Source organism: Natrix helvetica, assembly GCF_964273705.1.
Source record: "Natrix helvetica genome assembly, chromosome: 10".
Lineage (NCBI taxonomy): Eukaryota > Metazoa > Chordata > Lepidosauria > Squamata > Natricidae > Natrix > Natrix helvetica.
In genome coordinates this window covers 4,660,604-4,674,170 of record NC_138561.1, presented here as the reverse complement: position 1 = coordinate 4,674,170, position 13,567 = coordinate 4,660,604, and the positions used below count along the sequence as shown (strand labels likewise).

The following is a 13,567-nucleotide window of genomic DNA, read 5'->3' as shown; positions in this document are numbered from 1 at the left end:
CTTTACTTTGTCGGAAGCCAGCTGGGAAATGCAAATGGCGATCACCCCAGAATGCTGCCACAGTCATCGATACATGTTGGTTGCCAAGTGCTCAAGTGTTGATTACATGATCATAGGGATGTTATGGACGTTCTAAATGTGAGAACCGCGTCATACGTCACTTTTCGGTGCTGTTGTAACTTGGAACAAGTCACTAAGCAAATGGTTGTAAGTCAAGAGCTCCCTGTGCAGGGAGGAAAGGTTCCAGGGAAGTCATGTCCCATCAAACTTGGCATCCTATTTTGGAAAAGGCCGAGTCGGGATTTGCCTGCCTTGTTTAAAAATTCAATTTAGCTTTTCAAATTAAAAACGAAAGGCTTGCGTTCAGGACCTGATGTGTCGATCACTGGGTTAAACCAAACTCCTCTTCAGGAATTGGGTGTTTCCAATCTCAAGAGAGAGTCCAGTGAAATGTTTATGGCAGGGGTGTCCAAACTTGGCAACTTTAAGACTTGTGGACTTCAACTCCCAGAATTCCCCAGCCAGCCATGCTGGCTGGGGGATTCTGGGAGTTGAAGTCCACAAGTCTTAAAGTTGCCAAGTTTGGACACCCCTGGTTTATGGTCTTGAATTTCTGTCAAAATTCAAAATGATAGTTTTTCACATCTATGTAGTCCCCAAGAGATCATAGTTGGGCCCAGCAGCATGGTCACTAAGCAAAGCATCCTGTGGCCACAACTTGCAATTTTGCTGCCTACTTCTCCATTGACTCCGCTTTGTTGTTGCCCAGCTGTGAAGCATGCCAATGGCAGCCACGTAACCATGGGATGCCGTGGCAGTCATACATTCCTGCTGGTTGCAAGCAACTAAATCTCAATCACCTGACTAAGGGGACACCAAAGATCCTCTGTGTGTGAGGACCGGTCCTGGAGTAGATTTTTTTTCATTATTGTTTTAATTCCAAATGGTCACTAAACAGGGCAATTAAATGAGGATTAAAGGTACATGTGTCATGGCTGCCATTCTGCTAGCCAAGCATCCTTTACTGATAGTCTTGACATTTTGCAATGGCGGGGGGGAGGAGGAGGAGAACCAAGCTGTGTCAGCCCCAGGCAGGAGAAACACCTACCAGCCCAAGGTCATTCATCAGATTGCAAGGCTGGAAAGCCCGCAAACTGAGGGTCCCTTCCCCAAACAATATTCGGGCACCTAATTGGACATTAATGGATAATAGGGGGATGGCAGGGAAAAAGAGAAAACTAATTGTATCATTTTGCGTGTAAAAATGCCAGATCCAGCTTCAATACTTCTGTGACCACTTAAGCTTTAGTAAACTGTCCTCTTGGTAAAACAATGGGCCAGGGGTCTCTCTTTGCTAGACGACGGGCAGGAATGGTTGACATCACGCCTCCTCGATATTCTTTGCACATCTTCCTCCTTTCTGTATCAGGGCTGCCCTCTCCAGCTCCGAGCCTCAAGACGAATAGTAATCTAGCACCCTGGATTCCTAGACATTTGACTGTGCTGGTTGAGGTTTATGAGACTTACAGTTCTCCCAACAAATATGACATTAAAAGATTGGGAAGCTGAGCTCTTTATTGTGCCCTTCGGTGCTCCCTGAGGTGTCCAACTTGCACATGGACTTTACTTTTCTCCCCTCCCACGTTTTTGTTCGCTAGGCCCGATGCGATGCTTCGTCTTTTGAAAGTGTCCGATGTACCTTCTGTGTAGATTCTGGAGCTTGGTACTATGAAGTCACAGTCATTACTTCCGGAGTGATGCAGATAGGATGGGCTACTAAAGACAGCAAGTTTCTCAATCACGTAAGTGCTGTTCTTGTCTTATGTGGGAATCTGTCTACCAAATTGAAGTGGCACCGGACAAGTCCCCCCCCCCCCTCATCCTCTCACATCTTCATCCCACCTCTGAAAGTTTAACTTGAAAGCAACTTACTGTTCTGACCTAGGCTTCCCAAGAGCATGAGGCAGACTCCTTGTCCCGATAAAACCTCTTTTATTTAGGTTAAAGGGAATTCCTCTCCAGCAAAGACCCAGCAAATAATCTTTTAAAAGATTTCACAACTACAGGCTTTTATCAGGTTTGGAAAGCTGCCAGGCCGATACCTTCCAAACGCCAAGCTGTAGCAGCAATTACTTGGCAAGAGGTCAGGAACAGATCTTCACCCTAATGAATTGAATTAATTGTCTCCTGCAAACTCCACTCCCCTTTTGCTCCTCTTTGTTCCCTATGGGAGGGGCCATTCACCATCCACTTGTGCCTTTACTCCTGAGTCAGCCCTTGTTTCTTAGCTGTCCCCTTCTCCTGGCAGCTCTGTGCATGCGCACATCAGGACAGGCTCCAGCTGTTCTTCTGCCTCACTGATGTCTGACTCTGAAGGCAGCTGATAACTGTCAGGCAGCCCTGTCCCCCTCTCTGCCTCCGACACAGAGCCCTCATCAGAGCCTTCCCCAGACTCCAGGCCTGGCACATGTTCCTCCTCTACCTCCTCACTGTCTGAGTCTGACACCACCTCCTCTGGCCGCTGGTGGACCACAACTTAAATGGATAGCATACTTTTTGGCATGTTTGCTGAACTACCCATCCTAGCAATATTTTCCTAGATTTTGCTGTACTGAGGTATTTGTGGAAACCAAGAAATCGCTGGTTTCTGATATCTTTCCCACAGAGCAGAGAAGGTAGTCATCTCACGCAGGGGGCATGGTGAGTCCTTCACCCTGCTGGTATTGCTCTTCATGCTGGCTGAGGCCATTCATAAGGCGGGGTGGGTGGGGGGAGGACTCTGGACAGGGACCTGGGAGATAGAAGTTCCGAGCCCTGTTCATCTTCCAGGCTCATTTGGCAATCTTCAGCTCTTCAGTTTCTTTCAACTTAATCTTCACTTTGAAGCAGATCTGATCAAGACATGATTCTCTTGCTCTGGTTGTGGGGATGGACTTGTTGCCCATCATTTCCTTCCTGTGAAAACAGGTTCAAGGTTGTCTCCTCCCAGTCACGTGGAGAAGGGAAAAAGGTTCTGTTATGCTATGCAGAATTGTTTTGGTTTTGATCCAGTTTTGGTCACCACATTACAATAAAGATGTTGAAACTTTAGAAAAGGTGCAGAGAAGCGCAACTAAGATGATCAAAAGCCTGGAGACCAAAACATGTGAAGAACGGTTGTAGGATTTGGGTTTGGCTAGTCTAAAGAAAAGGAGATTTAGGGGTGACGTGACAGCAGTATTCCAGGATTTGAGGGGCTGCCACAAAGAAGAGAGGAGTCAAATTATTCTATAAAGCACCAGAGGGCAGGGTTAGGGTTAGAGGAGAAACTTCCCATCAGTGAGAACAATCAACCAGTGAAACAGTTTGCCTTCAGAAGCTGTAGGTGCTTCATCACTGGAGGTTTTTAAGAAAAGACTGGACCAGGCACCTCTTTGAAATGGTATAGGGCAGGGCTGTCAAACTCCTGGGCCAGATGTGTCACACATGGGTCATGCCCAGTTTAGCAAAATGGAGAAAAGTCCTGATACGTCATGTCACAGCCGCGAGCTTGACACCCCTGGTATAGGATCTTCCTGCTTGAGAAGGGGTTTGGACTGAAGACCTCCAAGGTCCTTTCCAGCTCTATCCTGATTAATATTGATATTTTGGGAAGGCGAGGGTCTTGTAACTAAATTGTTTAGTTTAGCCATCTTTTCTCTTAGAGTTCCTTCTGACAGATCTCTTACAACTTCTAGCCCTATCCTTTTATGCTTTGACCCATAGAATAAGTGGGGAAATTTCGTTCAGTTATATCAGAACACACATGCCTGCATCATATGGAGATCCTCCTGATTATTAAGCAAATAATTTGTGTAGGAAGAGCATGGCAGGTCTTTACATTCTTATGAAAAGATGCAATTACTTAAATACTGTTTTTTAAATTTTAAAAAAAAGGACTGGGGAAAAAAAAAACTGTTGAAGTGGTTCTGGGTCAAATTCAGAGAATGAAATACTGTATTCTATATTTCCTGAAGGAAGGTTATGGTATCGGGGACGATGAATACTCCTGTGCTTACGACGGCTGCAGGCAGCTGATCTGGTATAATGCCCGAAGTAAACCACATTCCCACCCATGCTGGAAAGAAGGTATGCTATTGTCCCACTTGTTTTCTCATTGCTGAAGTTGTGTCACTAGCCAGTTGGTCCTCATTTCTTTTCTGTTATCCTGGAGTGTAGAGCATAGCACAATGATCTAATTTCCAGCACTGGGAGAATCTTACCACGGGAGCAGGTGGAACCAATTACAAATATCTGGCTTCCTTTTGCTCCAGGGGTTCAACCCGAAGGTGGGCAGCCATTTCTTGGGGGCAGGCTTAATTTGGATTGCTGCATCGAGCAAAGGAGTTGGGCTCAGTGGACCCTTCCTGTCTGTGATTCTACCACAGAGACTTAAAAACCGGAAGGAAAATGTCATTAAATAAGATTTTTGAACAATGGAGCAAGATACCTGCAGCTGCAGGAGTCCCGCTCCCCAGTAATCGTTTTATGGGGATGTCTGTACACCTGTTTCCTGTGCTTATTATTAGTTCAGTGCTTCCGCGGTGATCTTGTGAGTTCAGGAGGCCTTCCTCCATGGAAACAGATTAAATTGCAAATACTGTAGCCCAGGGGTGTCCAAATTTGGGAACTTTAAGGCTTGTGGACTTCAACTCCCAGAATTCCCCAGCCAGCCATGCTGGCTGGGGAATTCTGGGAGTTGAAGTCCACAAGTCTTAAAGTTCCCAAGTTTGGACACCCCTGCTGTAGCCAATTAGTAGGCTAATGTTTTGGTAGGCAGAATAAAATCAATAGACAGCGTGTTGGATGTTGGAAGATGGCAGTGTAGCAAGCCTGAATTTGTCATTCATTCATTTATGACACGGTTGAATATTGTGAAACATCACACATTGATGAGCACCATACTTCTCTTAATATGTCAAACCTATTAAGATATAAACATATTAATTCATCTTGGGTGGAACTTTAGCAGCATCTCCCCCTATTGCAAATTGTAAATAGTTTGGTTTTAAAAAGAGAGCATGCTCCTGCAGTCAAATTCTGTGTAATCCTTACTAAATCCTTTTTTCAATACGTTGAAATGTTTTTTGATTAGAATGCTGCTAGTAACCCAACTAGTAAATCATAGTTGGCATTATCAGAAGCCAACTTCATAACTGGGTTGTTTCTTTTTCTCTTTTTCATGTATGAATTTTTATCCCCCTGCCTACCACTATTTCTAGAATAATATCAACTCTAATGCTGATTTAGCTTTTATCTTAAGGATTTGAAGCAGGTTTAGAAATCCTGGTTGAGATAACACCCGGTGCTGGTAGTTTTCTTGATTTTATTAGGTGGAATAAATATGTTAAAAACTGCTAAAAGGAAGAAGATAGCATTTATTCCAAGATAGTGTCCCTGTTTGCAAGACTGGCTTTTAATTTGTAAATACACAGGGAACAGTCATTTATCTTCTCCACATATCTGAATATTTATTGAAAGGTTTTTATACATAGGGATAGAAACACACAAAAGTGGGAAAGATGGAAACACAAATCCATAAAGTGTTTCAAGCCCCTTGCATCGTATGTATTGAGTGTTATGGGGAGCACAAATGTAACCCAGCTACTGGGATCCTTTCAGTAGTCAGATAAGACCCGAGCTCCCTAAATATAATAAATTATATTTAGACTATATATTATAATATATAAGTTGCTTGAAATTTTTTAATAGAATTAATATGCTGATTTTATACGTTTTTGTATTAATGTTTTATACATAGATGTATCTTATGAGTTTGGAGGGAGTCTGCCATACTTGCAACTGCCAAAATTTGTATACCATTCCACCTACCATTTTCCTTATAAATGTTTTTAAAAACCAATAAAATTTTCTGGAAAAAAAAAAAAAAGACCCGAGCTCCCTATTTCCTCTTTTGCAGGATACAATGATAGTGTCTGGGTGATTCCTGTGTTTCAATAGCTTGCTTTCTTATGTTAACTCAGGTGACACGATAGGATTTCTACTGGACTTGCAAGAGAAGAAGATGGTTTTTTATTTAAACGGGAACCAGCTTCCTGCTGAGAAGCAAGTCTTTTCATCAGCTATGTAAGTTCATTCTTCTGAGGGCGATGCCCATTTTGATGTCCATCTTTGCAGAATTAGCAATAAATATTTAGTAAAATAAGACTTGACCCTGGGGAGGCCCAGAACCTGAAGTATCCGAAGGAGCCCAGCTGTACATACAGATTGGTCTGATTCAAACAAAATGTTAATCTCCAGTGAGGATTTATTGGCTTGTGTTTTAACTTAGCATGATGGGTAAATCCACTCATTTTGATTTAATACTGTATTATACTATGGCTTGTGTAATAAATCATGGTTTTTAAAATTCTCGGTTGTGAACACTAGTATGGCTTTGCTTTGGCCTTTTAAAATAGTTCTTTTATTTTCAAGCACAGCTGACCCAGTTCCTATGTTATTCTTTCCCTTCCTCCACCAGCCTATTTTCTTGGGGAGATCTTTGTTTTGTGTTTTCTATGGCTGTTTTTTCCATCCCTGTTGAGTTTTCTCGTAGCTTATTTCACAGCTTCTTCCTTAATGGGATACAACAATTTTGAATTCCCAGTCCCTGCTGCTAAGAAAAAGACAGGCAATTGTTCAAAGTGACACGTTAACAACAGTTGCAAAAAAGAAAAAAATTGGGTCAATGGTGGGTGACCTGATTTCCGACAGTCACGATGGTGATGGACAGGCTCCATTACAATCATAAGTTGAAGACCACCTGTATGCTGTCCACAAGTTACAACCGTAATGGGGCCTGCCCATACACGGCCATCCCTTGTGATGATTGTAAATCAGGTCACCCTTTTCTGCCTGGGGAATCCTGAGACTTGAAGCCCACACATCTTCAAGTTGCCTAGGTTGAGAAACATAGATGCAGAGAATGCCCATCAACCCATCCTGATAAATATTACTCCTAGCCACAGAAGTCATCAGAAGCCTTAAAAAATAAAAACAACACCTCCAGCGGTGAATGCTACCCTGATGGCATTCCTTTTCTAAAAGAAGTGTTAGGGATGATGAAGGTTGTAGTCCAGGATTTGGAGAGCCCCAAAAGACACACAGCCATTGGCTGTGTGTCATGGGTGTTTCCCAGCCTCTCACTATGAAGAATTAACTCTTGATAGGTAGCTTGTGGCATTGCACTGATTTTTGTTTTTCATCCTTTATTGCACAGTTCCGGCTTCTTCGCTGCAGCTAGTTTCATGTCCTATCAACAGTGTGAGTTCAATTTTGGAGCAAGGCCTTTCAAATATCCTCCCTCTGCAAAATTTAACACCTTTAACGATTATGCGTTTCTGACAGCGGAAGAGAAAATCATTTTACCAAGGTAACGTGCGTGGATCTGGAAGGCTGGGATGCACTTTTATGCTCTGCATCCTCCCTTTATTTGCAGATGGTAAATGATTGCCTTCCTTGGGTGAGGAATTAATGCCTTGCTTACATTAGTAAGCAATACATTAACCCCTCACCCAAGGAAGACATTAGTGCAAATAGGAACGACAACGTCAGTTGTGTGTCTATTTTTCACCTCCTCCTATTTAATCTTCAGACATAGACGCCTGGCCTTGTTAAAGCAAGTGAGCATTCGAGAAAATTGCTGTACGCTTTGCTGCGATGAAATAGCTGACACAGAACTCAGGCCTTGTGGACACAGGTATTTTGAGAAACAGTGACTTTTGATTGACGTTTCTTGTAATTTTACACACACACACACACACACACACACACACACACACACTCCATTACCCTTGTGCAGGTCTGATCTAGATATACGGATATTTGCCCGAAAATAAGATCAGGTGTTATATTAATTTTTGCTACAAAAGACGCATTAGTGCTTTCCGGTTAGGTCTTATTTTCGGGGAAATACGGTACTAAATGCATCCATCTGGCTGATGTCCTTAACTGGGGCTTATTTTGAGGGTAGGGCTTATATTACGAGGATCCTGAAAAAAAGCTAGACTTATTTTTCAGTTGGGTCTTATTTTGGGGGGAAACAAGTTGTGTATAGTCCTCAACTTATGATTTAGCCCCAGATTTCTGTTGCTAAACGTAAGCCAGTTGTTAAGGAAGTTTCGCTCAATTTTACGACCTTTCTTGGCCACAGTTGTTAAGCAAATCACTACTCCTGTTAAAAGAATCATGCTTTCGTTAATCAAATTTGGCTTCCCTCGTTGACTTGGTTTGCCAGAAGGTCACAAAAGATAGTCCCGTGATCCCAGGACACTGCAGCCATCATCAATACATGCCAGTTGCCAAGTGGCCATCTGCATTTTGATCACATGACTGTGGAGATGCTGCAACGGTCCTAAGAGAGAACATTGGGCCCAAGTCCCCTTTTTCAATGCTTTTGTAACTTTGAATGATCATAAGTGAATGGTTGTAAGTCGAGGACTACCTGTACTCCACTTCCAAGCAATATTCAGCATTGTGTCCAAATCAACCCTGTGTCAGGTTTCCAAGTAAGACCCCCAATGAAAGAAGACTCTAAGTTTCCTCAAAGTCCCCTTTTATTAGAGATGTCCTATTGGCACATCTGGGAAAACCCGAAGCTGAAAGCTTCCAGGTTTTCCCCACCCAAAAGAAAGTCCAAGCACCCACATGTCCATCACATGGCCCAATCAGGCACCATCCAATTATTATTCCTACGTTTTAAATAAAATACTCTAGAATTGAATTCTTTATTGGCCGAGTGTGGAATTTGTCTTTGGTGCATATGCTCTCAGTGTACATAAAGAAAGATAAAATACATTCATCAAGAATCCTAAGATACAACACTTAGTGATAGTCATAGGTTTACTAATAAGCAATCAAATCGTAATAGGAAAAAATAAAACAATATAAAGTGTAAAAATACAAACAACATGGTTATGATCATAAGTGAGAAGAGAGGTACTAGGAAGGATGAGAAGAATAATAATACAGTAATTTGACAGTGTTGTGGGAATTAGTTTTTTAGCAAAGTGATGGCATGGGGAGAAAAACTGTCCTTGTGTCTAGTTGTTATGGTGTGAAGTGCCCTATAGCATTGTTTTGAGGGGATGAGTTGAAACAGCTTATGTCCAGGATGTGAGGGGTCTGTAGATATTTTCACAGCCCTCTTTTTGATTCGTGCAGTGTACAGGACCTCAATGGAAGGCAGGGTGGTAGCCATTGTTTTTTCTGCAGATCTAATTATTTGTTGATATCTGTGTCTGTCTTGTTGGGTTGCAGAGCCAAACCAGACAGTTATAGGGGTGCAGATGACAGACTCAATCATTCCTCTATTACAAATGTTGCAGATGCCCCTTCCTTAAAATCTGTGCCAGTGATTCTTAACATTGGCAACGTTAAAATACATGGACTTCAATTTCCAGACGTCCCCAGATAGCTATGCTGGCTGGGGACCTCTGGGAGTTGAAGCCCATGTATCTTAACATTGCCAATTTGAGAATCACTGATCTATACATTCCCACATCCATATTATTAGGTCCCTGCCCTAAAATGCACTATATCCCCCCCGTTCATTCCAAATAATTTCCTTCAAGTTAGAGGTGCCTGGGCCAAACCCACAATAACCCTCAATATATTTTGCAAATGTTTTACCCCCTTTAAAGTTTGTTTGATGCTCTTCTGGAAGAAACCATCTTTAATAACCTCTCTTGCGCCCTTGTCTCTTTCAGCGATCTGTGCATGGAATGTGCCTTGCAACTAGAAACCTGCCCTTTGTGTCGGCAAGAAATTCAGACCCGCGTCCGACAGATTGCTCACATTTCATGACACGGGGAGAACGGTCTCTTGCGTGGATTTGCCTCCGGTCCATTCCATCCAGCGCCAGAAGAAAGGCAGCTCAAAACAAGCCCCATCTCCTCCCCTCCCCAGGCCGAAGCCCAGCCTCATCCCCATAAGGCCCACGGATGGGAAGCCTGTTAAAATTGCTGCACCTTCTCATCCTCGCGAGATGCTTTCTTTTAGCGGCCATGAAAGTTGGTGGCGAAAGCTGACTTACCATTTAATTTATCCCTCATTCAAGACTGTTAGGAAAGCCTTTTTCATTCCTTTCTCTGGTTAATTTTTTTGACTTTCCTCCTCAACTCCTTCCACTCACACACACTGAAGACTTTGCACTGGAAACGTTTAATGCATAATCTCCTAAAACGGGGACGTAGCTGTTTCCCCATGCCTTTGTTTCGGCAGCCATTATGCATTTTTTTTATTACTTTGTCACTGTAGCCTGCTGCTGGTCAGAGTACAACCCATATATATATTGGACTGTTAGCATGGAAAAGTTTAAAGAGACTTGAAATCTACATGAAGAAACTAATTTCTGAGGAAAATTGGTTATTTTCATTCATAGTATTTCTAAATTCCTTCAGTTTCAGTACCTACAATTTTGTGGAAAAGAAAAAGAAAACTAATTTTCAGGAGGAATTCTTATAAATGCAGCAACAGACTGGAGATAGTTTGATATTCTAGGTATTTTTAAGGTACCATTGATCATTGCTTTTTTTTAAAAAAAAAAACCCAATCTGTTTTTTGCAAGTTCTGTATATTTGAAAATAGTGATGTGTTAATATTGTTTTGAAGAAATACATGTTTGAATAGCAAATAGCTTGATTGGGTTAACTCCTATTTAAGACGATCCTAACTATTTTTTATATTATGGTGTTTGGCTCAGGCGACTTCCGTAAAACAGCTGCCTCAATCTTGCTCCAAGTTCCCCGTGGGTTTCTGAAGAAGCAAAAGTTGTAAGATAATGCCAAGCCATATCAAAATGTTCATCCTGACATGAAATAAGCTGTACTGGACCTTTAAGGAGAGAGGGAGAGGGGGAAAAAAATCTTGACTTCACAATTACCGTATTTTTCGGAGTATAAGACGCACCAGAGTATAAGACGCAGCAAGGTTTTGAAAAGGAAACTTTTTGCACTTTGCCAACCTCCCCAAAAGGGCCCATTTTTCGTGAAAACGGGCCCATTTATTTTTCAAAAATAGGGCATGAATAGCCCTTAGGAGGCTTGTAGGGTGCTCCGGGGGAGGGGGGGGGCAAAAACGAGCCAAAAACGGCCTGTTTTTCACAAAAATTGGCCTGTTTTTTGTCCAAAAAAATGGCATGGATAGCCTTTAGGAAGGTTATAGAGTGCTGCTGGAGCCTGGTGAGGCAAAAAAACGCAGTTTCTGCCCTCCCCAGCCCCCAGGAGCACTCTGAAAGCCTCCTAAAGGCTATGCACGGCCATTTTGGTGAAGGGAGCGGAGTTTCAGGAGGCAAAAAATGCTCTATTCAGTGTATAAGACGCACCCAGATTTTCAGCCTCTTTTTTGAGGGAAAAGGGTGCGTCTTATACTCCGAAAAATACAGTAACTGATTCCTTTCTTAAGATGCATATCATTATAACGTTACAGATGAGCTTTTGAGGGAAGAATAGATTAAAAGGTTGGAAAAAGTACTCAGGAAAGACTGAGTAAAAGAAATTGCATAATCCTCTTTATGTTTAGGACATTGTCATACGTCATGCTAGCACATTTATTTTTTTGCAGAGTCAGGGAAATGCAGCTCTTACCGAAATAAAAGTTGACCCCGTTTTGCAGTTGTACCACAAAACAAGACCCATAAAAAAAGATTCTTAAAAGTGGATGGAGAGTCATTTAACCGTTAATATTTAACACGTGCTGAGCGTTGAGCAGCTCTCTGCCTCAAAATGGATTCCTAGGTTTAAAACTAGTAGTATGCCAGGAACGTTTTATTAAAAAAATTCTCACGTACAAATGTATCTCATAAAAAGAGGAAAAGGGGAATCTAAGGTTTTGTTGCTCAGTAGGATTGGGAGTGAGAAGTATATGATATGTAGACATGGCGACCCAGGTTGTTGGGGGCAAGAGGCTGACTCTGTAAACCAATTAGAGAGGGCTATAAAGCATGGTGAAGCGGTATCTAAGTCTTAAGTGCTATTGCCCTTCCGTCCTTCCATGATGTGCAGTGGTTAAAATGCAGTATTGCAGGCTAATTCTGCTGATTGCCAGCAGTTCGATTCTTACCAGCTCAAATTTGACTCAGAACTTCCATCCTTCCGAGGTGGGCAAAATGAGGAGCCAGATTGTTAGGGGCAAGAGGCTGACTCTGTCAACCGCTTAGAGAGGACTGTGAAGCAGTATATTGGTCTTAAGTGCTATTGCTATATGCATTTGTGGCATTCAGTAGGGTAGCATTTCTCCAACTTGGCAACTTTAAAATATGTGGACTTCAGCTCCCAGAATTCCCCAGCCAGTTACGTTGCCAAGGTTGAGAAACAATGCAGGAGGGTTTGATGAAGCTGTTTAAGGGTATTTCAATCTTTTGAGCAAAGCAACCCTTCCGAATCCCTTAAAAAGCAATGCGGCCTTCTGCTTTCAAATGGAGACCTAAAATTGCCATGTTATTCCTGTGTTTGCCTCCCAAAGCTTTGTAGTGCAGGTTGTCTGTACAAAACACTATTGTTGGACACCAGGATGGTACTGCTTATTTTAACCTGCACAGCCCTCCAATAAGAGATCGGCAATATAGGTAGTCCTCGACTTATAACCATTCTGCCAGGGTTCCAAATAGCATCCAAAATTAAATCAGAGTCCAAGGCAAAAGTATTGCTCAAAGTCCCAATTTATTAAGAGAGCCATGTTGGCACACCTGGGAAAACCTGAATCCGAAAGCTTCCCGGTTTTTCCCACCCAGTTGAAAGTTCAAGATCTTGCCCCCCACACCCACAAGTCTACCAGATGGTCCAATCTCCCACTGCCATGCTGGCACCTTCCACCCATCCAGTTCCAGTCAGGTGCAGAGGTGGAGAGACAAAAGTTGACCTTGGCTTTCTAGAAAGGAATTTTGTTTTGGCTGCATAGCATCTCACTCCATACAATCCCCCCTCCCATTTCCCCACAATAGGAAATGCAGAGTAGAATAATAGAAAGTGTGGCAGGCCCAAGATCCAAAAGAAAAGATGGCTGCAGGCCTGACACATTCATTTAGTGACCGAAGTTACAACACAGTGAAAAAAGTGACTCAAGACTATATTCATGGTCCCCCCCCCAAACCATAGCAGCATCCCCATGGTCATGTGATTAAAATTTGGGAGGTTAGCGTGCATTTACGATGGTTGCAGTAATCCTAGGTCATGTGATCCCCTTTTGACAACCCTCCTGACAAGCAAACTCAATGGGGAATCCGGATTAATTTAACAACTGAGTTACTAATTTGTTAACCACAGTGATTCCCTTAACAACTGTGGCAAAAAAAGGTCGTAATAGGGAGCAAAACTCGACAATTCTTCCTTAGCAAGAGAAATTTTGAGCTCAATGGCAACCGCGCACCGAGGCCCATCTGTAGCCCCTGAAAGATATCCAAGCAGTTCCCTGCCTTGCCTTGGCCATTGATATTTGCCAGGTGGAGACAGATCATTTCTAAGATAAGATACTCCTTGACTTACAACCACAGTTGAGCCTAGAACCGGCGTTGCTAAGAGAGAAATTTGTTAAGGGGAATTTTGTCCCATTT

At 42.5% G+C, this 13,567-nt stretch overlaps 1 protein-coding gene across 3 annotated transcripts in view; it reads left to right on the top strand.

Moving 5' to 3' along the window:
• Positions 1 to 10,651, top strand: part of RSPRY1 (ring finger and SPRY domain containing 1) — a 37,013-nt gene extending 26,362 nt beyond the window's left edge. For all 3 annotated transcript variants that reach the window (XM_081963027.1, XM_081963028.1, XM_081963029.1), the window contains exons 10-15: positions 1,659 to 1,802; positions 3,996 to 4,107; positions 6,003 to 6,105; positions 7,238 to 7,390; positions 7,613 to 7,717; positions 9,726 to 10,651. In XM_081963027.1, the coding sequence (XP_081819153.1) occupies positions 1,659 to 1,802; positions 3,996 to 4,107; positions 6,003 to 6,105; positions 7,238 to 7,390; positions 7,613 to 7,717; positions 9,726 to 9,822 (714 nt within the window). In that variant the 3' untranslated portion in view covers positions 9,823 to 10,651. The remainder of the gene's footprint in view (positions 1 to 1,658; positions 1,803 to 3,995; positions 4,108 to 6,002; positions 6,106 to 7,237; positions 7,391 to 7,612; positions 7,718 to 9,725) is intronic.
• Positions 10,652 to 13,567: the final 2,916 nt, after the last annotated feature.